Source organism: Mustelus asterias, chromosome 15 (assembly GCF_964213995.1).
Source record: "Mustelus asterias chromosome 15, sMusAst1.hap1.1, whole genome shotgun sequence".
In the NCBI taxonomy this organism is placed as follows: domain Eukaryota; kingdom Metazoa; phylum Chordata; class Chondrichthyes; order Carcharhiniformes; family Triakidae; genus Mustelus; species Mustelus asterias.
This window is the reverse complement of record NC_135815.1, coordinates 56,790,397-56,817,880: the sequence shown is the minus strand read 5'-3', so window position 1 is coordinate 56,817,880 and position 27,484 is coordinate 56,790,397. Positions and strand designations below refer to the sequence as shown.

General features: G+C 42.9%; 1 protein-coding gene across 1 annotated transcript in view; it reads left to right on the top strand.

Annotated features, from left to right (window-relative positions):
- Window positions 1-2,755: 2,755 nt before the first annotated feature.
- pde10a (phosphodiesterase 10A) overlaps window positions 2,756-27,484 on the top strand; it is a 163,129-nt gene continuing 138,400 nt past the window's right edge. The window contains exons 1-2 of the mRNA XM_078230471.1: window positions 2,756-2,866; window positions 13,960-14,056. Coding sequence (XP_078086597.1) covers window positions 2,756-2,866; window positions 13,960-14,056 — 208 coding nt within the window. The remainder of the gene's footprint in view (window positions 2,867-13,959; window positions 14,057-27,484) is intronic.

The window sequence follows — 27,484 nt, the reverse complement described above, 5'->3', positions numbered from 1 at the left end:
ATGTGGAAATGCTGGCGTTGGACTGGGGTAAACACAGGTTAAAGTCCAACAGGTTTATTTGGTAGCAAATGCCATTAGCTTTCGGAGCGCTGCTCCTTCGTCAGATGGAGTGGATATCTGCAGATACCCATCTGACGAAGGAGCAGCGCTCTGAAAGCTAATGGCATTTGCTACCAAATAAACCTGTTGGACTTTAACCTGGTGTTGTTAAAACTCCTACAGTGGAAAGGAAGCCAGAAAGCCTGGGAGGGAAGCAAGGCAAAGGAGCCTGGACCTTAAACAATACTGGGCGCCAAAGATGTGGGGAGGGGGGTAGAATGAAGGGTGGGGTCGTGGTTGGGAAAGGAACTGATCCTGAGGGTGAGCTCTCAAGACCCCTCAAGATCTTTAATGTTTCAATAAAATCCCCCCTCAATCTCCTAAACTCCGGTGACTATAGGCTCACCGAATCTTTCCTCATAAACCCCTCATCCCAGGTATCCATCAAGCAAACCTTCTCTGAACTGCTTCTAAAGCATTCATGTCCTTTCTTAAATAAAGAAACCAAAACTGTACACTGTGTTCTTGATGTGGTTTCACCAACGCTCTGTACAACTATAACAAAACATTTCCACTTTTATATTCTATTCTTGCAATAAATAACATTTCATTTGCCCTCCTAATCATTTGCTGTACTTGCATACTAACTTTTTCTGATTCATGTACCAGAACACCCAGATCACTTTGTACCACAGAATTCTGTAATCTCTCTCCATTTTAACAATTTACTGATTTTCTATTGCTCCTGACAAAGTAGACAATTTCACATTTTCCTACGTTATGCTCCCAAATTCTTGCCCACCTATCTACGTCCCTTTGCAGAATTCTTATGTCCTCTTGACAATTTAATTTCCTACCTATCTTTGTATCATCAGCAAATTTAGCAACCATACATTCTAGAAAATTCTCAGGTACACACTTTGGAACCTCTTCCTCTTCTTTGTCCTTATACTATTACTATCCCAATTCGATAATTGAAGTCCTGTCTCAAAATTACTTGATGTTTCTTCTATCACTCTAATTTTAAAGTGTAATCACTGTTGTAACGTAGGAAATGCAGCTACCAATTTGTGTACAACGAGCTTGCACAAATAGCAGCATGATGATGACCAGATGATCTGCTTTAGTGATGTTGATGTTAATGGTATGGCAATTGTATTATTCATGCTAAGGATATATAATTGGTGGTCATTAATAAGTACCTCGAGTATATGTAAAGAGAAACTTCTGGGACATTGCGTGTTGACGAGGGAGGAGACAGACATTTGTAATTTTCATTCTACGAATAAACCTAGTATTAAGTACAAAAGATTGCAGAAATTTTATTTGAAGATTCCTTATTCAATACTCATTTAAATTGCTCGATTGCGCTAAGGCATCATATGTGGCTAGGTTCTGGTCTTCACTTGTGTTAGGTTGTCACAAAAAGATACTCTTTTGGATCAAATTTCTGCTGCTTTAAAAAAAAATATCCTGGGGAAGCAGTCACTTCCAGTAGTCTTGATCATACAAATGAGACATGCCACGGTGTCAAAAAGATGAAGGACTCGATGATTGTGGCCTTTCAGGATTGTTCAGATTTGGGCTGCTGGCATCAGTACAACAGAATTACAGACAGAAGGAATGACCATGAAGGGGCACTTTTAGCAGACCTGGATGACACAGTGAACGTCAGGATTTGAGTAGCAATTAAAGGCAAATGAACCCTAGGAAGGTCTTGGAGCAGTTAGCAAGTGCTTCAGACGTGACTCAATATTATTATGTAATGGACAGTCCAAAAAGGAACAGCAGGGTTTTCGAAATGATGCATGACATCTTTGGAAGTTGAAGATGATAATGATCAGTCCGAGGATATTATACTAGTCAGAAGAAGCTTTAAGCTAGGAATGAATGTGTTACTCATGATTTTGTTTAATTGTGGTTGCACCTTAACAGTGTATGGAACAAATTGTTAAAATGTCACTAAAATTCATGCAGAAGTAAGGATTAAAGTAAGGTCAATGAGTATGAAGGTTCTACTTGTTTCAGGTTTGGGGATGACCACAAATTGAGGTCATTAAAAAGAGTGGTGATTCTATGCTAAGTAGCTGGAGTAAGCCATTCTTCGTACTGATAGTCTTGAGTGGAAGTGACAAGCTTCTTGTCACACAACCAACTCTGTGTACTCCCCAATGGAAAGAAGGAGACCCACAAACAATTAAACTATGGCCTCCCTCATTCCATTGTTGAAGCACACCAGTGGACGAACACCATCAAAAAGAAAAAGGAATAAACAATCCTGATTTTTGGAGTACAGCAGGATAACAGGCGACAAATATATCATACACCCATGTCAGGATAAAAGACAATATCATAAAATCAGGATTAAAATCTCAAGGGAACAAAGTTTAGGATTAATGATGAACTACGGGATAATGCACCATCCATGGAGCATGAAAAGACCAAAGCCATGACAGGAACATCGAGAAACATCCAGGATCCATCCAGTTTCACCAAAACCTCTGCACCTCCATCATGTCGTGCCGAAGCCCTGGCAAAGAAAAACCTAGGCTCCAGCATGTGGCAAGGCTCATCTGCCTCCAATCCTTCTCGGTGAACACCAAGGACAAGACAATGTAAGACCAGTGGTCGGAGTCTTCAGTTGACCCCAAGCCTCGAAGACCCGATGCAATGTGCTTCATTGAACTCAAGACAGACACCCAGCCCTCAAATCGAGATGGCGAAGGCATGGCAGCCGATTCTCAAATTCGGCCAGGAATTCATCCCTGGCACCCCTCGGAAGACCGGGCTCATGGACATTCCTTTTTCGGTTCCATCTCCCGAGTCGGTCAGGATGCACAACAAACCATGCAGCATTTTGGGTGGCACAGTGGTTAGCACTGCTGCCTCACAGCTCCAGGGACCTGGGTTCGATTCCTGGCTTAGGTCACTGTCTGGGTGGAGTTTGCACGTTCTCCCCGTGTCTGCGTGGGTTTGCTCCGGTTTCTCCCCACGGTCCAAAGATGTGCAGGTTTAGGTTGATTGGCCATGCTAAATTGCCTCTGTGTCCCCGGATGCGTTGGTTAGAGGGACTAGTAAGTAGTAAATAAGTAGGGTTACAGGGATAGGGCCTGGATGGGATTGTTGTTGGTGCAGACTTGATGGGGTGAATTACCTCCTCCTACACCGTGGGGATTCTATCATAATTTCCAAGAACTGAAGGTGAGTCTTCACCGAGGAAACTGCTCTTTCCATTGACAGGATTCTCTTCTCCCCTTCATCCATTCTCTTTTAAGGATATCTCACGGTTACTCAAAATGAGCACTCAAAATCTGTACCGGGGAGCTGAGATCATCATCCATAAGATCACCTCTCTTTGTGATCATGCGCACCGCAACTGAAAGTCATAGAACCATAGAAAATTACAGCTCAGAAACAGGCCTTTTGGCCCTTCTCGTCTGTGCCGAACCATTTTATGCCTAGTCCCACTGACCTGCACTTGGACCATATCCCTCCACATCCCTCTCTTCCATGAACCCGTCCAAGTTTTTCTTAAATGTTAAAAGTGACCCCGTATTTACCACTTTATCCGGCAGCTCATTCCACACTCCCACCACTCTCTGCGTGAAGAAGCCCCCCCTAATATTCCCTTTAAACTTTTCTCCTTTCACCCTTAACCCATGCCCTCTGGTTTTTTTCTCCCCTAGCCTCAGCGGAAAAAGCCTGCTTGCATTCACTCTATCTATACCCATCAAAATCTTATACACCTCTATCAAATCTCCCCTCAATCTTCTACGCTCCAGGAAATAAAGTCCCAACCTATTCAATCTCTCTCTGTAACTCAGCTTCTCAAGTCCCGGCAACATCCTTGTGAACCTTCTCTGCACTCTTTCAATCTTATTTACATCCTTCCTGTAACTAGGTGACCAAAACTGTACACTCCAAACTCGGCCTCACCAATGCCTTTTATAACCTTACCATAACACTCCAACTTTTATACTCGATACTCCGATTTATAAAGGCCAATGTACCAAAGGCACTCTTTACGACCCTATCCACCTGTGACGTCACTTGTAGGGAATTCTGTACCTGTATTCCCAGATCCCTCTGTTCACTGCACTCTTCAGAGTCCTACCATTTACCCTGTACGCTCTTCTTTGGTTTGTTCTTCCAAAGTGCAATATCTCACACTTGTCTGGTTTAATTCCATTTGCCATTTTTCAGCCCATTTTTCTAGTTGGTCCAAATCCCTCTGCAAGCTTTGAAAACCTTCCTCACTGTCCACTACACCTCCAATCTTTGTATCATCAGCAAACTTGCTGATCCAATTGACCACATTATCATCCAGATCATTGAAATAGATGACAAACAACAATGGACCCAACACCGATCCCTGCGGCACACCACTAGTCACAGGCCTCCACTCAGAAGCAATCCTCCACAACCACTCTCTGGCTTCTTCCATTGAGCCAGTGTCTTATCCAATTTACTACCTCCCCATGTATACCTAGCGACTGAACCTTCCTAACTAACCTCCCATGAGGGACCTTGTCAAAGGCCTTGCTGAAATCCAGGTAGACAACATCCACCGCCTTCCCTTCATCCACTTTCCTGGTAACCTCCTCGAAAAACTCTAATAGATTAGTCAAACATGACCTACCACGCACAAAGCCATGTTGACTCTCCCTGATAAGTCCCTGTCTGTCCAAATATTTGTAGATCCTATCCCTTATCACACCTTCCAATAACTTGCCCACCACCGACGTCAAACTTACTGGCCGATAATTTCCCGGATTTCTTTTGGAACCTTTTTTAAACAACGGAACAACATGAGCCACCCTCCAATCATCCGGCACCTCCCCCGTGAATACTGACATTTTAAATATGTCTGCCAGGGCCCCTGCAAGTTCAACACTAGCTTCCCTCAAGGTCCGCGGGAATGCCCTGTCCGGTCCTGGGGATTTATCCACTCTGATTTGCCTCAAGACAGCGAGCACCTCCTCCCCTTTAATCTGTAAAGGTTCCATGGCCTCCCTACCAGTTTGCCCTATTTCCGTAGACTCCATGCCCGTTTCCTCAGTAAATACGGATGCAAAAAAACCATTTAGTATCTCCCCCATCTCTTTTGGTTCCATACACAGTCTACCACTCTGGTCTTCAAGAGGACCAATTTTATCCCTCACTATCCTTTTGCTCCTAACATACCTATAGAAGCTCTTTGGATTTTCCTTCACTCTCTGCCAAAGCAACCTCATGTCTTCTTTTAGCCCTCCTGATTTCCCTCTTAAGTAGCTTCTTGCACTTTTTATACTCCTCGAGCATCTGATCTGTTCCTTGGTGCCTGTACATTTCATACAACTCTCTCTTCCTCTTAATCAGTGTTCCAATCTCCCTCGAGAACCAAGGTTCCTTATTCCTATTTACTTTGCCTTTAATCCTGACAGGAACATACAAACTCTGCACTCTCAAAATTTCTCCTTTGAAGGCCTCCCACTTTCCATTAACATCCTTACCAGAGAACAGCCTGTGCCAATCCACACTTCCCAGATCCCTTCTCATTTCATCAAATTTGGCCTTTTTCCAGTTCAGAACTTCAACCCGAGGACCAGATCTATCCTTATCCACGATCAGGTTGAAACTAATGGCATTATGATCACTGGATCCAAAGTGTTCCCTCACAGTCACATCCATCACCTGCCCTAACTCATTTCCCAATAGGAGATCCAATATCGCATCCTCTCTAGTTGGCACCTCTATATACTGATGTAGAAAATTCCCCTGAACACATTTTACAAACTCTACCCCGTCTAAACCTTTAACAGTATGCGAGTTCTTTTAGCAATGGACTCTGAAATAAATCACAGGATGATTGATGAGATGCTCCATAAGATCTTAATTTACAGTTTGGTTGATCAGCTATCAACATCTCTGGCATGGATGATCCGTGCAAAGAATTTGCTTCATGTCACTGGGAAATAGAGTTTTTATCAATAGGTTTATGGGAGGAATCCCAACTTACCATGTGTGATAGTCCCCCTGCCCTAGAAGAGACTACAGTTTGTTCCTTTTATTCTGCACGCTTGAATGCTTTACATGCAGGGAAAAGGGCATTCATCAAGGCTGAGATGTCATTGAAAATTCAGAGGGCTTTGGCATTGTATATGACCATCTAAGATTAATTGTAGTGCTGGCAATTTACCATTCTGTAAAAGAGAGGGTCCAAAAGAGTGGAAAGGTCTGGGAAAGGTGACACAGTCTGATGTAAAACAGTGCCTCTCCAGTGGCAGTCAAACTATTAAGATCCATTCACCTTGGTGAATTGCAATTGATTACAAAGGTTTAGAATCCAAGCAATTAATAGAAGGTGATGAATGCACCCTGTACCACATGTTTTCATGTTTGACAGTTATGAGGTGGATCAGGGACCAGATGTTTGGTGAGGGGCAGAATGATACTGATGCACAAGAGAGAGCTTGTATATCCAAAGGATAACTGAGTGGCTATTTGGGTGACAAACAAACCAGAAGAGTCCTGTGAATGGAGGGAGAAGACTGGGAACCTGCACTCGGGTTCAAATAATGGCTAAATAACCAAGATGATGGACAAGAAATAAGACTTGTAGGTCTGTATTTTCCTTATTTTCACTGGCGGGGGGAGAGGAATTTTCCACCCTGGTTTTCAGTGGGTGGAAATGGCAGCAGAGGCGGGGAATTGAGTGGAATCCCAAAACGGCTTTATGCCAGTGGGAATTCCCTGCTTTATTGTCTCTCTCCCCCTGCCAGTGATATAATGGGATATATTATATTAACATATACTTAACGGACTTCCCCGCTATATCATCCCCCGACATAGGAAATTCCTCGAGTTCAGAATGGAGGCTGCCAGCAACCTTGGACCCTGGAACACCACATGAATGGGTGGGGGGAGCATCTACAGGTGGATCTTCCAGATTCAGTGCCGTCGAGGAAGACCATCTTCCAGCCTCAGACTGTTCCTGCAGATCCCGGAGATCCATCATTTTTCTCAGGAGGTCCATTTTCTGGCCTCTGATGTTCCCAGAGATCCATCCTCATTTTCAGGAGGCCACATTTCTATATGATGCCTGGATAGGATGACCGACTACACTCCATCAGGCCTGCCCTGCCACGGGATATGGCGCAAAACACCCAGTTACACAATTAATGAGTTCGGTGCTGGAAAATATGGTGTGGTTCCACACCAGCCTCTGCTGCGGAAAACACTCTACGTTCCCACACTGCCATGGGACTTAGTCCCAAATGGTGGAATTCCACCCTCAGTATGCAATAATTTTAAGAGCAATTTTTTAAAATTAAATATTTGCAAATGCATACTTAAGATTACATTGTTGGGGATCTGAATTACAAGAATTAAGACACATTTAGTGGTGTTTCTCATGCACCCTTCAGATGGGTTCTTGACTACAACTGGTTTCACAATATACTTGGTGAAAATGGAAAATGTTTTAAAACTAAAGATAGTTAAAAACACTATCTGCGGAAACACTGGCTCCTGTAGAAGCAGAAGATATGGTGCGTTTCTTAGCAACTATTTTCGAGAGAGTTCTATCCAAGCGGTGTTTTAAGAATAGTTTGCCCATTGAATATTATGGATAATTATTCCTCGTGAGAGAACATACATTCATGAAAACACGTGATTGAAAATAGAAATGGCAAAAAAGATTTAGGATTGACCTTGCTAGTGTAAAAACAGATGCTAGAAAGAAAATAAAACTTCAAGATTGAATGGGGCTGATGCAAATTACAATTTGTCAGATTTTTAAAAATCATTCATTGGATGTGGTGTTGCTGGCCAGGCCAGCATCCCTAATGGCCCTTGACAATCTGGTGGTGAGCTGCAGCCTGTGTGGTGTAGATGCATCCACAGAGCAGTTAGGGAGTAGGTAGTGAAAGAATGGTGATATCATTTCAATTCCGGATGGTTTGGAGGAGAAATTGCAGGTGTTCCCATATACCTTAGGCACTTATTCTTCAACATGGTAGAGATTGCAGGTTTGAAGGTGCTGTCAAAGGAGCCCTGGTGTGTTCCTGCAGTGCATCTTGCAGACACACTGCTGCTACTGTGCACCTGTTGTGGAGAAAGTGAATGTTTAAGGTGGTAGAAGGGGGTATCAATCAAGCAGGCTGCTTTGTCTTGGGTGCTGTTGAGCTTGTTGTGTGTCGTTGGAACTGTACTCGTCCAGGCAAATAGAGAGTATTTCATCGCACACCTGACTTGTGCAGTGCAGATGGTGGAAAGGAGTAAAGGTGAGTTACTTGTCACAAGGTCAACCTCAGACTCATCTTGTAGCTACACTAGTTGCATGGCTGGTCCAGTTCAGTTTCTGGTTAATGGCAACCCCCAAGATGTTAATTTGGGGGATTAGCGGTGCTAATACCATTTAATATTCATAGTAGATAGTTTGTCTATTATTGGAGATGGTCATTACCTGGCAATTGTGTGGCTTAAATGTTACTTTCTACTTATCAGCCCAAGCCTGAATGTTGTCCAGGTCTTAAGGACACGGACCACTCGTGTATGAGGAGTTGTGAATGGTACTGAAAATTGTACAATCATCAGCAAATTTCCCTACCTCATCTTCACTTCTGACCTTCAGATGGAGAGAAGGTCATTGATGTAGAAGCTGAAGATGGTTGGATTCAAACACTACCCTGAGGAACTCCTGGAATAATGCTCTGCAATTGCTTTACAGAAAGGAATGTTTGTACAAAGAGACTATTGACGTTTCTAGAAGAAGGACATTATATTATGATGTACTGTATGGAATATGGAAATATTGTGCTCTTTGTTTTGAAAAATTGTTTTTTAATGAAGTTTTGATTTCAGGAAAAGAGGGAAATCTATTAAAGGTACATTATCAAGGTTAAGGATATTCAAGTGAAGTGGATTGAGTGAATAAATATCTTGAGCACTTCTAAAGAGAGATTTCTGGGATAGTGGGTGTTTGTTAAGGAGACAGACATTTATGTTGCATTCTGTAAATTAGTATTAAGTAAAAGATTGACGTCTGGTTCCCTACTTCAACTGGCTTCAGGATAAATTAACATTTGATTGAAGGATAAATATTAGCCAGGACTGAGTATAACTTCCTTGTTCTTGTTTCAAATAGTCCCACGGAATTTTTTACATTCACCTGAAAGGTCTGTTTAATGTCTCATCCATGAAGAAGGCTCTTCTCACAGCACAGCACTCCATCAGTGTTGCATTGGAGTGTCTGCTTTGATGAGGATTGAACTTTTTAAGTTGAGTTTGAATGCTAACGACGGATCCAGGTTGAATAGCTCTTGCATAATTTTGAGGGGAGAGGAAGATAAAAGTGATGGTTATCTGACCTAATGCTAAGTATTGCTGTATGGGTTGTGCAGGAAATTCACATCACAGTTGATCCAGATCAAGGACTAGAATGCGTGAGAAATTCATTTAATACGCTTTATTTTTAGTGGGTTTGATTAACACTAAAGTCCAAGCTTTTGATTTTACTGTTGATGTAAAGTCACACAGGTTAAAAAAAAGAATGATTGAACTTCTGCTCTTTTCCAGTCCTGTGTTTCGTAATCGTGCTTTGGTGTTTTCTGTCTGTCTTGCACATTAAATAATATATATTTGTAATTGTGAGTAATTCATTGAACAAATGTCTAAGTAAAAAGTTAAATTGTTTTGAGATCATTCATGAATGTCTAACGTCACTTGAGGAAAGCTGCCCAGATTCAGTCCAAACGTTCTACAGTAATACCGGACTTAGTTTAAGAATGTGAAATGAGATCCACTGCAGTTTACATTCTCCAAAAGGATCACATTTGGAAACAAATGGGCTCAAAACCAGTTACTAGGCTCAAAGGTTTGAAAGTTGATGCTCACTTGTTGGCAGAATACTTTTTTAGCTTCCATGTCTTCCTGTTAAAATATCTTTATTTTTCATTCCTTTAAAATTTACTGCAGAAATAATTCAGATTTCAGCCACTCTAACCCGTTCCAAAAGTGCAGAGTTTGTATACTTATGACGCTGCGTTTTCGTCATCCGGCTAGTTCTGTGCCAATGTTTGACAAGAATTTAAAATTGTGACAAGAACTTAATGATTTGAAAGGTTTTCAGACAACATGCCTCTTGGTTCACTTTTCAATTTAATATCTTGCTTATGTTGACAAAAATTCAGAAACATTTCTTAGCTAAAAGCAGAAAATACCTTAATAGATTTGGGGATTTTTTGGCATTACCCATAACATCAGTGTAAATGAATAACATTACTCAATATTTGCTAACTGGTTCACACCCTTATTATTTTTCTCACTCTTGCTTGCCCTCTTGTGCCTATATCAATCCATGTATCACTTCCTGATTCCTAATCTGCTGACAAGATTCTACATGTGTATCATTACAACAAGTAAATACTGACAGCTAAAAGTGGTCTGGAGTGACTGACCATTTTCCCTCTATTGTTCGCCTCATTCTGATATTCCAACTGAAGGGAGACAATTGCCGCGGCATTGCTGGTATCTGCACATTGTACTCACTCATAGGGCAAGTTGCTGTGTTGCGATTGTGCTGCCTGAATTACAAGCTTTGGTTTTTAAGAAAACTTCAAATGTGTAACGATATCTAAATACATTGCCAAAACAAACAAAATACTGTGGATGCTGGAAATCTAAAGTAAAGACAGAAAATGCTGGAAAAGCTCCGGCAGCATCAGTGGAAAGAGAAACAGAGTTAACGGGGATGATTTCCAGCCTGTGTCAGCCGTCAGCAAGAATGATGACGCAGGTGGAAAATACAGCAAAAATCCAGAAAGATCAAATTTCCCAATTTTTCACGCTCCTCACTGGTGACATCATGAGATTCGCGGTCACAGAGGGCAAGAACATCATTTTTATGCTTTTACATACATTTTAATTTCATTATCGAGATCACTGCCATATGATCCCCCTTCACTGAATATTCAAACCTCGTTGATGTGACATCGCATCAACGAGTTTCGCAACAGCTATTTAAAAACGTGAATCTTCAATAGATCCTTGGTAGTGTGAGTCGCCTCAGTGGGATGGGTCCAAATTCTCTTCCTCTGCGTGTTGCTGGAGTGACCATGGACCTCAGGCCAGGTCTCCTCTTGAAGCTGGGCTAGACCATGCTCGGCCCTTATCCTCAACCTCAATCAGATCACTGCCATGATGAAGGCAGCATTGAGCCCAGGATCCATTATTCAATCTTCCTTCTTCCTGTGAACTGATAGATGCCACAGATAATGAATTTTAGACAAATGAAGTCCACTCTCAAACAGCCACGTTATGTCCCAGAGTTGTGTCTGCACTACGAGTTTTTCGCTGATACAACCTTGCAGCTGTGCTGCACATTCACATATTTAGGTGACCACCATGAAGCCAATCCTGATACTTGACATCTCCATCCCACAGAGCTTGGGAGAGATTTGGACACACACAACGTGCCACCTTACCAAGGGCACTTGTGTAATCTCTGATCTGGTAAACTGATCAAGCTCAACATGCATTTCAGCAATGAATGAATGTCCATTGGCCCATCATTCATGTAAATTGGAGAAAGCACGTTTGAGATTTTCATTGATGATCTCACAGATATGCAGCAGCTGTCCTTAATAGTTTCCTGCATTCCCCTCTCTGTTTAAACTCAAATTGAGTGACTTTATTGTGAAGCCAATGACTTCCTGCAGTCTCTCATTAAAATACACCAAAAGGTAATTGCTCCAATCGCACCTCGTCAAGGAAATCTTCCTCTTTTCTCTCAACTCTGACTCTGTTTTAATGTTATGATTCTAAGCAGTTTGAGGATTGTAAGAGGAATTTTCTCAGGTGTCCCCTGGGGTGCTCTGTATTTTGTTGAACTTCTCAACCAATACACAGACTGCGAAAGACAGTATATCGTTAAAGAACGAAAAGGAATGTATTTGTTAATGCATGCATCAGGAGAGACACAGTCAATGAGGATTGACTGTCCTCTCTGAGCTAATATTGCAAGGTAAAATTATTATATTATTCTGAACATTTCAGTATCCTGCCTAGTCTCGACAATCAGACTGGAGAACCCAATCACAACATTACACATTATTACCTTAGCCAATAACGTTCCACCTGTCAACAGGAATAGGAGCTTATTAGCTTATTGTCCATGCAGGTTCCTTCCCCTTTACCTAGGAAACCTAACCCACGTCATTAGCAGTGTCCAAGGCCATAGTTACCATCTGTGATTTTTAATTGGTGAAAGGAGTCACTCTTTCGCTGGAACCAGGGCCTCCTTTGTCAGTTTGAGAGACTGCTCCAGCCTCGTTACCCATGAACGAATTTACTCCCTTAAATAGCAGGCCTGTGATTTAAACTTGTTTTTGAGTATCCAAAAACAGATAACAGAAGCTGCCTTTCTATGTCCATTGTATTAAAAGAATTTGGCCCATCTACCACTGTTTCCCATCATGCTGCAATCAGAACAAAGTTGGCCAAGGCGCACAATACATATATATTGAAAATACAGTTTAAGCTTATAATACTTGGTTAATTTGAGGTTATACAGTTTATAATACCTTCGCAGTTTATAATAACTTTGCATATTTTATTCCAGGCACATAGTGAGAATTCACAATATATAAAAAAAACACTTTATAATTACCTTAACCTAGTCCACTTATTATAGTAAAACTAAAATGAAGGGCCTCATACTAAGAATTCTATACCATCCCCCATCAAGGATGCCTCGGGAAAGGGCCTTGAGTCCAGCCCTGGGCTCCTCCCACACTCCCTCAGACCCCTCTCGTACAAATTCTTCTCTAGTTTTGATGCCAGAGTTTGGCGATTAGGGGATTTTCACAACTTCATTGCAGTGTTAATGTAAGCCTACTTATGACTAACAAAATTAAATTAAATTTTTAAAAAACCAAACTGCGCAAGAAGTTCAGGGTTTTATGATGGTGGTGTTGCATTTTTATTTTGGTACCAGCTTTGACATTCTCCCTTTCAAATGTTCTAATTCTTCCAATCTCCCAGGCTCCCCCAGTCACCCTGGATTCCATTGTCATGGTGATGGACCCACTGAACAGATCACTGTTGATGTCCCCATGCCCCATGAGGACCTCCCCCTCTCCATCATCAGGCTGTATGCACAGTCACATAGAGATGTGAACCCCTCCTCCCCCAGAAGAACTTTACTTTGAATATCCCTCCCTCCATAATGTTTTCCCCATTTACAGGTTGCTGATGCCTCCCCTAATCATGACTATCACATCTACACCCCAGTACTGAGTTGGACCATCTCATGGCCACCAAAAGTAAGATCATGATCACGCCCTGCACACCAAGCTGGGCCATATCCCAGTTGAGCACACATACATTGCCCCTCCCTGGAGCGGGACTATGACATGTGCCATGCACAGCCTTGCAACATGAAACCCCAGGACTGTCTTTAATCTCTCACCCTTGACTCCAGATCAGGGCCTGTGACTATCTTTCAATGAGCTCTCCTGCCCCTTCTTTACTGCTGATAACATAGCTCCTCCTGCACCCCACTTGAGTCTGTGCAAATAGTCTTTCATGTACTAGCCTTTCTGCTTCTCCACCTCCATGAACCTCTGTGCAACCCATCCCCCTTTGTGCCACACTTACAGAATTCCCCACCCTAGTATTCTGGAGTCTGCGTGCATCCGCTCCCATTCATACAGTTTGATTTCCTTCTCCCCCTTTTGTGTCTGCCTGTTGACCTCCAGCTTCCGCACCCTCACTGTCCTCTCTGCCTGCCATCATTCCTCCAACACTTTGCACCCCTCCCCTCTCCCCCACAACCATAGCCCAATGTCCCTCATGTCTCCGTCCTCCTTTTCCACCCCAGCCTCCCTGGTCACAATACTGGTGTCTCTTTCAGAGTGCGGCCCTGCATGAGACCCACAGAAAACATCCTCCCAGGGTTCAGATGAAGCCAGTGAACAGACCAACCAATGTGGCATCCCACTGGCACTGGTGAGAACCTGGAGCAACGCTGTTGCAGGTAGGCTTTGAATGTTGCACTCACCTCAAAGTCACAACTGAGGGTGGACAGCCGCAGACCACTCATTTATAAATGTGACGCAGACCAGTCTAATTTCCCCCTGACATGGTGCAGGATTGGGAGGTGTAATGTGATTCTGGCAAGAATTTAATATGTTTTTAATGAACATTCATGACATGATGATTGATGCATGCAAATGGAATTGGATGCCTACATCACACACGGGGACTGACTGATGTCCAATCACAATCCTGGAACTCCCTCCCTAACAGCACTGTGAGTGTATGGGAAACCTGACCTGCCATCAGCCTGCCATGAAATGGAAGGAAAAATGCCAAACTGATTTCCCACTGGCAGAAATCCGATTTTTGCCCCCTCCAGATTTTTCACTCGTGGCTACCATGAAACCCGCTACTGGCAGACTGGAAAATTCCACCTTAGGATTTTTGTCTAATTCCTTTACTGGTGACCAAACTGTAAATGCTTAAAGAAATCCCTTTTTACTTGGAAATATTATCATGGAGAACCTTTTAAAAGTTAGTTTGTTTATCAGTCACAAGTAGGCTTACATTCACATTGCAATGAAGTTACTGTGAAAATCCCCTGGTCGCCACACTCCAGCCCCTGTTCGGGTATACCGAGAGAGAATTTACTGTGGTCAATTCACCTAACTTGCACATTTTTGGACTGTGGGAGGAAACCGGAGCACCCGGAGGAAACCCATGCAGACACAGGGAGAACGTGTCGGCTCCACACAGACAGTGACCCAAGCTGGGAATCGAACTTGCGTCCTTGGCTCTGTGAGGCAGCAGTATTAACCACTGTGCCATTGTGCTGCCCTACTGTGCACTGTGGGGTTTGCTTCATTTTCATGTCTGGTAAAATTTGCAGTTATTTATTTTCTTGGATTTTAATCTCTGCAAAATTCAGATTTTGAAATCTGAAAAAAATTAATTCTAGATTCAATTAAATTGAAAACTTATTTGGCTTACTTCATTTTAATATAAAAATGTGCAAAGTATTCTAAATAATGGTCCTGTCACAATTTCAAGAAAAACATGCACGAGTTTAGATAAGGCAAGTACCATATGTTAGAATGTTGACATTTGCTTGGACTAAAGTTTGTAGGAGTGCATTACGACTACAGTAAGTTATTACAGGAATTAGGTAAAGTTTAAACAGTAAAAGGTACAATGTATGAAACAACCTATCATTCTGGTGATAAATATCTGGATACATAGAAGGTATAACAATAAAACAGGTCATTCAGTCCATCCAGTTCATGTCGGTTCTGCCCTGTATTTAAGCAAATTAGTTCTAATCTTTTGCCATTCTGTTCCCATATCCCTTGTGCATCTTTGCCCTTCGCCACCTATCCAATCTATCCTTGAATATCAATAGTTTCTTGCTCAACCATGAAGCATGGAAGTGAATTCCACAGCCTCAACTTTGTCTGTGACGTTTCTCCTATCACCTGTTGCCTCTGCTTCTCGACCCTTTAAGTGGACCATTTGCTTCTACCCTGTTCTATCCTTTCATAATTTAAATACTTCTATTATTATGTCACCCCAAAATCCTAGTTTTTTTAACAAAAGATTTAATTTCAAGGGTTATGGCAAATTCCATTAACGTAAGGTAATGTAAAGATCAAAATAAGGAAATATCTGTATTTGTAACCTTGATGGATTGTACCAATGTAAAGTTATGCCTTTTGGAATGAGGAATGCACCAGTTCCATTTCAAAAACTAACAAACAAAATTATTAAAGGATTGGGTAACTGTTTTGTAGATATCAATGAGTTGGTGATCTGCAGTAAAAGTTGAAAGGAACATGTGGAGAATCTGAGTGCGCTTTTGACTGATTTCAATAAGTTAATTTTCTTAAATGAATTTGCCGAAGGTGAAGTCACTTATTTGGGGCATATTGTGGACAAAGTCAAATATGGATTAAGAAGCTATAGTACGAGTGAGTCTGGATTTTCCTGTTCGCGGAACAAAACAAGAAATTCTATCGTGTGTATTTTACAGGAAGTTTGTTCTAAGTTTCAGCACACTAGTTGCTCCCCTGACAACCTTCTTTAAAAAAGTCAGGAAGTTCAATTGGATAGAATCTTGTCAAACTGCTTTTGAAGGCTTGAAGGCAGTGTTAATGAATGAACCTGTCTTGGCAGCATCAAACTACAATAAGCTGTTCAAAATGGCTATTAACACCAGTGATAGGGACATAGAAGAGTGTCGTTACAAGAGGATGATATTGGAATCAAGCAGCCAATCAATTATTTTTTGAAAAAGCTTAACTCTTACCTATGGGAATACTCCACAATTGGGAAAAAAAACACTAAGTCTGACCTTGGCTCTTCAACAATTTGAAATATATGTTTCAAGTAATCAAGGAGACAAGGTCATTACAAGGATCATAATCCTCTAGTGTTTTTGGAGAAGATGGACAAAACTTGTTAACTCTAACACTTTCAATGTCTTCCTCCTTGCTCAACTTCTCAAGATTAGTCCCAGATAACTGGGGTGACACAGTAGTTAGCATTGCTGCCTCACAGCGCCAGGGACCCGGGTTCAATTCCGGCCTCAGGTCACTGTCTGTGTCTGCACATTCTCCCCGTGTCTGTGTGGGTTTCCTCCGGGTGCTCCGGTTTCCTCCCACAGTCCAAAAATGTGCGGGTTAGGTTGATTGGCCATGCTAAATTGACCCTAGTGTCAGGGGGATTGGCAGGGGTTACAGGAATAGGGCCTGGGTGGGATTGTGTTCGATGCAGACTCGATTGGCCGAATGGCCTCCTTCTGCACTGTAGGGATTCTATGAACTGAACCTCTACTGAACCAATGATTCCCAAACTTTTACATCCCTTGAATTCCTTTTGTGAACTACCAAATCTCCTGAGCCCTCCTCTGTAAAATAATAACTTGCTGGGATTTTCCCCTTTGCCCAAGTATAAATTACAAAAGCAGTGATCTTGGAAAAAAAATTTTCTTAGAAGGTTTGAGGCTGCTGTTTTCTAGAAAATCACCACAGCTTATTGTGGTTTTGGTCACTCTTGGTCAACATCACTATGCATATAAAGCCATATTTTATATAATCGTCGTCATATTTTCTTTTCTTAATGAGCAACTTTCCCAGACCATCTTGATCATTTGATTTAGATGTTTCACACTTTCGATCTGACGAAACACTACCAGATGTGTCCTTTTCATTTTCTTGTACCTTCACATTTCCTGCTTTCAGTCATGTGTCCATTATCGGATGTAAAAGAGTTACAATTAAAAACAACGCACAGAACAGTAACAGATGAACAAACTAGTAAATGAGAACATTCATTCAGGTCTCACCAAAGCAAAACAATACACTATCAAGAGTGACTGAGAACTGACTAACCAAAAGACTGCACTGCCGCTACACTGGCTCTGGTCCTTAAGGTGCCAAAATTATTGTGTTTATTGACATTCAGAACTGCTGTTTCTGAATAATGTAAAGGAATGTAAAATAGTTTAGTTGTGCCAGTGTTACTTTTACTAGGCTTGCATTTCCGTAATTATGTTGAAATATGTATTTATTTCCGCAGAACTGTGTCCATAGTGTTCACCAATTCCTTCATACTTAGTGTAAAAAGTGCCAATTGTCATTATCCCATAAATTTGGAATTTTGCCACGCAAACACTTGTATTCGGGAACCATAATTTGGGAAACACTGATGTAAACAATCCTTTATCTTTTTAAAAAATTAATTTACGGGATGTAGGTGTCGCTGGCTAGACCAGCATTTATTGCCCACTCCTAGTTGCCCATGAAAAGGTGGTGGTGAGCTGCCCTCTTGAACTGCAGCAGTTCCTGAGGTATAGGTATACCCATGGTGCTGTGAGAAAGGGAGTTCCAGGTTTGTGACCCAGTGACAATGAAGGTATGGCAATATATTCAAGTCAGGCTGTGTGACTTAGAGACAAACTTCGAGGGTGTAGTGTTCTGATGTACCTGCTGGCCTTGTCCTTCTAGATGCTAGCAGTCATGGGTTTTGTAGGTACTGCCTAAGGAGTTGGTGTGTCCCCAATGTCAACACTTCTCCTATTATCAAAATGCTCTATTTCTCCAGTTTCTCTGTTGTTCCCCATATGACAACTTACTAATACACAACTGAATGTGACATATCACATATCACATCTGCCTGAGCTGCTGCTGCTTTGACTTTAGAGATCTGATGCACATCCAGGTAGGATTTAATTGCAATGGTAATACTACTACTGAATTCCTCTATAACCATGATCTTCCTCGCATTATCAAAAGTTTGCTCTAACTTCAATGAGTGAAACCATTGATCCCATACCATTTCTTTTTTTCCTAGAGCATTCAACAAATGTCTGACTGAGTTTCTTCTGTATAGTCCTAAACTTTAATTGACAAACCTCAGGAACAAGTTCATGAGCATTAACTGTTTCATAACCTGAAGACTGGTCTTCTGAAAGCTTTGAGTAAACATCCATAACTTTATCCCTCAGGACACTTTGTAACATAAGAGTCCATGAGTCCATTGGCCACTTCAATTTTGTAGTAACTTTCTCAGATGATACAGGGTATCTCTCGACCCTCTATAAATTCAGGCACGAGACAAAGGTTCTTAGTTAAATCAAACTTCTGAATTGGACTTCCTTCCTTATCTGATCTACTATACACATTTTTACCACATGACTTTTCTTTCTCTAGTTCATGCTTTCTGAGTTCTTCTCTTTGAAGCTTTATTTTCCTTTCCTTATCTCTTCCCTCCTTTGCCTTATCTCTTTTCTCCTTTGCTAAGCTCTGTCTTTGCTTTTCAAGTTCTAACCTTTGCATTTCTCTTAATTTTTAACTTTTTCTCTTTTTTCCAGTGCAAGCCATTTTCTTTTTCAAGTTCAGGTTTTTGTTTTTCTCGTTCTATTTCAAGATGCTTTATTTGCAGCTGAATTCTAACTAATTCAACTCAATTGCCATCTGGATTAACAACTTCTTCCAAATCCAAATGCTTTGCTTTATGTTTCATTCATTCATGGGATGTAGACGTTACCCATCCCTAATTGTCCTTGAGAAGGTGGTGGTGAGCTTCCTTCTGAAACCTTTGCAGTCCATGTGGTGTAGGTGCACCCATGATGCTGTTAGGGAGGGAGTTTCCAGGATTTGGACCCAGTGGCGGTGAAGGAATGGCGGTATATTTCCAAATCAGGTGGTGAGTGGCCTGGGAGGGAAATTCTAGATGATGTTCCAACGTAAAGGCAAAATACTGCGCATGCTGGAATTTGAAACAAATACAGAAAATGCTGAAAAATCTCAGCAGGTCTGGCAGCATCTGTGGAGATAGAATATAGTAAGAAGTTTAACAACACCAGGTTAAAGTCCAACAGGTTTATTTGGTAGCAAAAGCCACACAAGCTTTCGGAGCTCCAAGCCCCTTCTTCAGGTGAGTGGGAATTCTGTTCACAAACAGGGCATATAAAGACACAGACTCAATTTACATGAATAATGGTTGGAATGCGAATACTTACAGCTAATCAAGTCTTTAAGATACAAACAACAGGAGTGGAGAGAGCATCAAGACAGGCTAAAAAGATGTGTATTGCCTCCAGACAGGACAGCCAGTGAAACTCTGCAGGTCCAGGCAGGCTGTGGGGATTACAAATAGTGTGACATGAACCCAATATCCTGGTTGAGGCCGTCCTCATGTGTGCGGAACTTGGCTATCAGTTTCTGCTCAGCGACTCTGCGCCGTCGTGTGTCGTGAAGGCTGCCTTAGAGAACGCTTACCCGAATATCGGAGGCCGAATGTCCGTGACCACTGAAGTGCTCCCCAACAGGAAGAGAGCAGTCTTCCCTGGTGATTGTCGAGCGGTGTTCATTCATCCGTTGTCACAGCGTCTGCATGGTTTCCCCAATGTACCATGCCTCGGGACATCCTTTCCTGCAGCGTATCAGGTAGACAACGTTGGCCGAGTTGCAAGAGTATGTACCGTGTACCTGGTGGATGGTGTTCTCACGTGAGATGATGGCATCTGTGTCGATGATCCGGCACGTCTTGCAGAGGTTGGTGTGGCAGGGTTGTGTGGTGTCGTGGTCACTGTTCTCCTGAAGGCTGGGTAGTTTGCTGCGGATAATGGTCTGTTCGATGTTGTGCGGTTGTTTGAAGGCAAGAAGTGGGGGTGTGGGGTCCAGTACTTCCCCGGAGCGGAGAAGCTACGGCATCTCCTCCGGAGCCTTCAACATGTCATTGATGAAGACGAACATCTCGCCCAGGCCATCCCCACACCCCCACTTCTTGCCTTCAAACAACCGCACAACCTCAAACAGACCATTGTCTGCAGCAAACTACCCAGCCTTCAAGAGAACAATGACCACAACACAGACGCTGCGATAACGGGTGAATGAACACCGCTCGACAATCACCAGGCAAGACTGTTCTCTTCCTGTTGGGGAGCACTTCAGCGGTCACGGGCATTCGGCCTCTGATCTTCGGGTAAGCATTCTCCAAGGCAACCTTCACAACACACGACGGCGCAGAGTCGCTGAGCAGAAACTGATAGCCAAGTTCCGCACACATGAGGACGGCCTCAACCGGGATATTGGGTTCATGTCACACTATTTGTAATCCCCACAGCCTGCCTGGACCTGCAGAGTTTCACTGGCTGTCCTGTCTGGAGACAATACACATCTTTTTAGCCTGTCTTGATGCTCTCTCCACTTACGTTGTTTGTATCTTAAAGACTTGATTAGCTGTAAGTATTCGCATTCCAACCATTATTCATGTAAATTGAGTCTGTGTCTTTATGTGCCCTGTTTGTGACAGAATTCCCATTCACCTGAAGAAGGGGCTTGGAGCTCCGAAAGCTCGTGTGGCTTTTGCTACCAAATAAACCTGTTGGACTTTAACCTGGTGTTGTTAAACTTCTTACTGTGTTTACCCCAGTCCGACACCGGCACCTCCACATCATGAGATAGAATATACCCAACGTTTGAGTCTGGGTGTGCCTTCGGGTCATCCAGACTTGAAATGTTGCCTCTATTCTCTCTCCCCAGATGCTGCCAGACCTGCTGAGGTGTTCCAATGTGCTTGCTGCCCTTGTCCTAGATGGTAGTGGTTGTGGGTTTGGAAGGTGCTTTCTAAGGAACCTTGGTGACTTTCTGCAGTGCATCTTGTAGATGGTCATCACTGCTGCTACTGTTTGTCAGTGATGGCGGGAGTGAATGTTTGTGGGTGGGTGCTAATCAAGTGAGTTGTTTTGTTCTCAATGGTGTTGAGCTGCACCAGGCAAGTATTCCATCACACTTCTGACTTGTGCCTTGTAATGCTGGACAGGCTTTATTTTCCCAGTCTCTGGCAGTATTTATATTTTTTTCTGTTCATTGGATGTGGGTGTTTCTGGCTGGACCAGCATTTGTTGCCCATCCCCCTTGAACTGAGTGGCCAACTGGGCCATTTTAGAGGGCAATTAAAAGTCTGTGGATCTGGAGTCATGTGTAGGCTATGTAAGGCCAGCAGATTTCTTTCCCGAAAGGACTTGAATGAACTAGATGGTTTTTTACAACAATCAACATTGGTTTCAGGGTCATCATTAGACCTTTAATTCCAAAATTTTATTGAATTCAAATTTCATCACCTGCTGTGATGGAATTCAAAGCCTGGGCCCAGAGCATTACCCCGAGTCTCTGGATTACTAGTCCAGTAACAATGCCATCTCCCCTAATCCAGTTCAGTTTCTGGTCAATGGTAACCCCCCAGGATATTGATAGTAGGGGATTTAGTTATGGCAATGTCAAAAGATGATGGTTAGATTCTTTCTTGTTGGAGATGGTTATTGCCTGGCACTTGTGTAGCACGAATGTTACTAGCGGAGCAGACTCGAGGGGCCAGTTGGCCTACTCCTGCTCCTAGTTCTTATGTTCTTACCACTTGTCAGCCCAAGTCTGGATATTGTTCAGGTTTTGCTGCATTTGGACTGGACTACTTCAGTATCTGAGATGTCAAGAATGGTGCTGAACATCCTCACCTCTGAACTTATGATGGAAGGAAGGTCATTGATGAAGCAGCTGTAGGTTGTTGGGCTTTGGATACTACCCCAAGGAACTCCTGCAGTGATGTCCTGCTACTGAGAGATGATTGACCTCTATCCACCACAATTATCTTCCTTTGTGCCAGGCAAGACGACAACCAGCGAAGAGTTTGCCACCTAATTACCACTGACTCTCATTTTGTTTGGGCTCCTTGATGCCACACTTGGTCAAATGCTATCTTGATGTCGAGGGCAGTCATTTTCCCCCTCACCTCTTCAGTTTAGCTCTTTTGTGCATATTTGAACCAAGGCTATAATACATGAACTGAGGGGCGACATGGTGGCACAGTGGTTAGCACTGCTGCATCAAAGCCCCAGGGACCCAGGTTCAATTCCAGCCTCGGGTCACTGTCTATGCGGAGTCTGCACGTTCTCCCCATGTCTGCGTGGGTTTCCTCCAGGCGCTCCAGTTTCCTCTCACAGTCCAAAGATGTGCGGGTTAGATGCATTGGCCATGCTAAATATTGCCCCTTAGTGTCAGGGGGACTAGCTGGGTAAATGTATGGGGTTATGGGGATGAGGCCTGAGTGGGATTGTGGTCGATGCAGACTTGATGGGCCAATTGGCTTCCTTCTGCACTGTAGGATTCTATGATTGAGTGGCCCAGGCAGAAGCCAAACTGATATCTTGCCACTTAATATCACTTGATGACCCCTTCCGTTACTTTACTGATGATCAAGACAAGATTGATGGGGTGGGAATTTGCTGGGTTGGATTTGTCCTGGTATTTGTGTACTTGAATACTTGAGCAATTTTCCACACTGTTGCGTGGATACCAGTGTTGTAGTTCTTCAGGGACAACTTGGCTAGGGGCACGGCAAGTTCTGGAGCACAAGTCTTCAATACTATTGCAGGAATATTGTCAGGAACTGTAGCCTTTGCAGTATCTAGTGTCTTCAAGCATTTCTTGATATCACATGGAATGAATCAAATTGGCTGAAGATTGACATCTGTGATGCTGGAGATCTCCAGAAGAGGTTGAGGCTGGCACTTTGTGGAAATTTTGCAAATGCTTCAGCCTTATCTTTTGCACTGATGTTTGTGGAGCCTCCTCCTCCTCCAATGCGTTGTTTAATCGCCCATCACTATTCATGAATAGATGTGGCAGGGTTGCAGAGCTTAGATCTATCAGTTGGTTCTGGAATCGCATAGTTCTATTGCTAACTGCTTATGCTGTTGGTATGCAAGTAGTCTTGTATTGTAGCTTTACCACATTGATACCTCACTTTTAGGTATGCCTGGTGCTGCTCCTGGCCTGCCCTCCTCCATTCTTCATTGAACCAGGGTTGAACCCCTGGCTTGATGGTAATGGTAGAGTGAGGCATATTCTGGGCCATGAGGTTACATACAGATTGTGGTTGGATACAATTCTTCTGATGATGATGGCCCATTGTGCCTCATGCTTGCCCAGTCTTGAGTGTTTGATTTATTTGAAGTCTGTCCCATTTAGCATGGTAATAGTGCCACGTAATGCAATGGGAGGCTATCCCCAATGTGAAGATAGTACTTGATCTCCAGAAGTACTCTGTGGTGGTCACTCCAACTAATACTCTCATTGACTGATGCATCTCTGGCAAGCAGATTGTTGAGGATGTCATCACATATGTTCTCCTCTCTTGTTGGTTCCTACATCACCTGCTGCAGACCCAGTCGATCAGCTATGTACTCTGGGACTTGGCCAGTTCAGTTTGTCTTGGTACTATTGAGCCACTCTTAGTGATGGACATTGAGGTTCCCCTGCCCAGAGTACATTCTGCACTTTTGCCCCTCTGTCCTTCCTGCAAGTGGTAATCAACATGGAGGAGTACTGTCATCAGCTGGAGGTGGTCGTGGGGGTGGTTCAGTCTATGGTCAGCAAGAGGTTGTCCTTGTTTGACTTGAAGCCATGAGACATCATGTGGTCTGGGATCAATGTTGAGAACTTCCAGGGCAACTCCCTTCCAACTGTATACCACTGTGCCTTCACCTCTGCAGCTGGTGGGACAGGACATAACCAGGGATTATACTGGTAGCATCTGGGACATTATCTCTAAGGTATGATTCCGTGAGTATGCCTATGTCAGGCCATGGCTTGATTAGTCTGTGAAACCTCAATTATGTTAGTTTTCCTAGCCCCTACTTTTAATTAAAATTTCAACTTCTCTGCTAATTAACTTAACCGTAGTTTGTTATTTGAAAATCACTCCAGGATAGAGCATCATTTCCAGAAAAGTCTTGGCAATTGACAGAACCATTCTGCTGTTCAATGAGTATTACAAAATTCACTGTGAAATCCTGTTTAATTCCACCACCTCTCCACTTACTCATCTCTGTCTGTAGATTCAACAATCCCACTTCGACTTATGGATTCCGTAATCTTGTTAAGATGTATGGATTTTTTTTTTGTCCAGTCCTGCCAGAGCCCCACTTTGTGATGATCCCAGCTATGAGAATATTGGATAAGCCTCATACTTATTAAAATCTGGCTTTAGATATCATCATCATTTAAAGAATGTAATTCGTGAAAGAACTAAGAGTAAGGACGTAGCTGCAAAACTCCAGGATTTAATTGAATCACCAAAAGTATCTGTACGATATAAACTTGAACAAAACAAACTCGAGTAATAATGAATAAATGGGTTTACTGAGCAACATAATGATTCTAAGCAAAATGGGGTGGCACAGTGGTTAGAACTGCTGTCCCACAGCGCCAGGGACACAGGTTGGATTCCGGCCTTGGGTGACTGTGTAGAGTTTGCACATTCTCCCTGTGTTTGCACGGGTTTCCTCCGGGTGATCTGGTTTCCTCCCAGAGTCCAAGGATGTGCAGGTTAGGTGGGTTGGCTATGCTAAATTGCTCCTTAATGTCCACAGATGTGGAGGTTAGGTGGATTAGCCATGGGAAATGCACAGGGTTACAAGGATAGGGCTGGAGGGTCGGCTTGGCTAAGATGCTCCTACAGAGAGTTGGTGCAGACTCGAAGGGTCAAATCCCATCCTTCAACACTGCAGGGATTTTAGGAAAACGAACTTCTACTTTAAACTCAGTCAAACAGACATAGCCCAACTTAACCTTTTTACTGTGGCTTTGGTCTAGGATATATTCCTACTAATACTACTGGTAAAGTATTGGTGCCACTGACAATCACACACCATGACCTACCAGATGCACACAGACACTCCCTTGGACCTCTCCTCTTTTTAGAGAGCTACTTGGTCCGACCCAATTCCCTGGAACTCCCTCTTTTCCTCTCTCAACATACAGAACTGAGTTCTCAGGTTAAACGGTACAGATTGAATGACTGCAGCCTTCAGATCAACTTCTCTTGTACTTACATTTTCCTAAAGAAAACAAACTGACTAGCTTTCCTTTAGAGCATTGCTTCACCGTGAGCATTTTTTCCATAGCAGTCTCAGGGCTTTTTGCTTCTAAAAGGCTCTCAGCTGGATCAAAAGTTCAAGCATGTTTTCTAAAGACATAAGCAAACTGAAAGTAAACAGCACCCAATTCACCTTAAATTGAAACCAGACTCTGGACTTCTAACCCTTAATACAATGCATAGTTATAACATTGCATATGACATCTTGAAGTTTTGCAAGTCTAAGTCCAAGTTGGGCAACCAAGTCACAGCACTGTGCTGTTTGGTAGATAGTCTTGAATCCTGCGGCAGATTTCCGTAGTCTACATTCACAATTTGCGAACAGTCTGATCTGGGTGACCACGGTTGAATGTTGGGCTGACCTTCAAATTACATTGTGGTGCGTGGTCGGAAGAGTGTATAAAGAGACGCCCAGGGCAACACAATTCATCATTGAGCAGACCGTTGGCATCCTGACTATGTAATTTCAATGCTTAGACTGCTCAGGTGGATCTCTGCAGTACTCTTCATAGAGGGTGTCCCACATCATTGTGCTGTATTGTACCCTTAGCAGCCCAGCACTTCAAAGAGGGGTTTCCTTGCCAGAGGGAGACGTGGTGGAGGCTGAGAACTCCTTAAATGAAGAAGAGCAGGAAGGGCAGGTATCTAGAAGAGGGAGATGAGCGTCAGTTTCCACCTGAGGATGCCACTGAAGAAGCACAACATGGAAGATGTGCCACACTGATAGCCACACAATTCCAGGGTGATTATGGTACAGGCAACAGGGTACAGCCATAAGAACTAGGAGCAGGCATAGGCCATCTGGCCGCTCGAGCCTGCTCCGCCATTCAACAAGATCACGGCTGACCTTCTGTCTTAAAAACATTCAATGAGGTAGCCTCAACTGCGTACTGGGCAGGGAATTCCACAGATTCACAGCCCTCTGGGTCAAGAAGCAACCGACTCAAGATATGCTTCTTCCCTGTTGCCACCAGACTTTTGAATGGACCTACCTTGCATTCAGTTGATTTTGCTCTACACTTTATGACTGTAACAATACATTCTGCACTCTTTCCTTTCCTTCTCTATGAACGGTATGCCTTGTCTGAATAGCATGCAAGAAACAGTACTTCTCACTGTATACTATTACATGTGACAATAAATCAACTCAGTCCTAAATCTGCTCCCCCTTCTAGTTTCACTTCTATCTTATCTATTCCCTTCATAATTTTATATGTTTCTATAAGATCCCCCCCTCATTCTTCTGAATTCCAATGAGTATAGCCCCAGTCTACTCAGTCTCTCCTTGTAAGCCAACCCTCTCAACTTCGGAATCAACCAAGTGAATCTCCTCTGCACCCCCTCCAGTGCCAATATATCCTTTCTCAAGTAAGGAGACCAAAACTGTACATAGTACTCTGGGTGGGGCCTCACCAGCACCTTATACAGCTGCAACATAACCTCGCTGTTTTTAAACTCCATCCCTCTAGCAATGAAGGACAAACTTTCATTTGCCTTCTTAATTACCTGATGCACCTGCAAACTAACTTTTTGCGATTCATGCACAAGGACAACAGGTACCTCAGCACAGCAGCATGCTGCAATTTTTTTGTCATTTAAATATTAGTCCATTTTGCTATTGTTCCTCCCAAAATGGATGACCTCACATTTACCAATATTGTACTCCATCTGTCGGACCCTTGCCCACTCATTTAAACTATCTATATCCCTTTGCAAACTTTGTGTCCTCTGCACATTTTGCTCTACCAGTCATCTTCGTGTCAGCTGCAAATTTTGACACACTACACTTGGTCCCCAACTCCAAACAATCTATGTAAATTGTAAACAATTGCGGTCCCAACACTGATCCCTGAGGCACACCACTAGTCACTGATCGCCAACCAGAAAAGCACCCATTTACCCCCATTCTTTGCTTTCTATTAGTTGACCAATCTTCTATCCATGCTAATACACTACCTGTAACACCATGCATCTTTCTGTTATGCAGCAG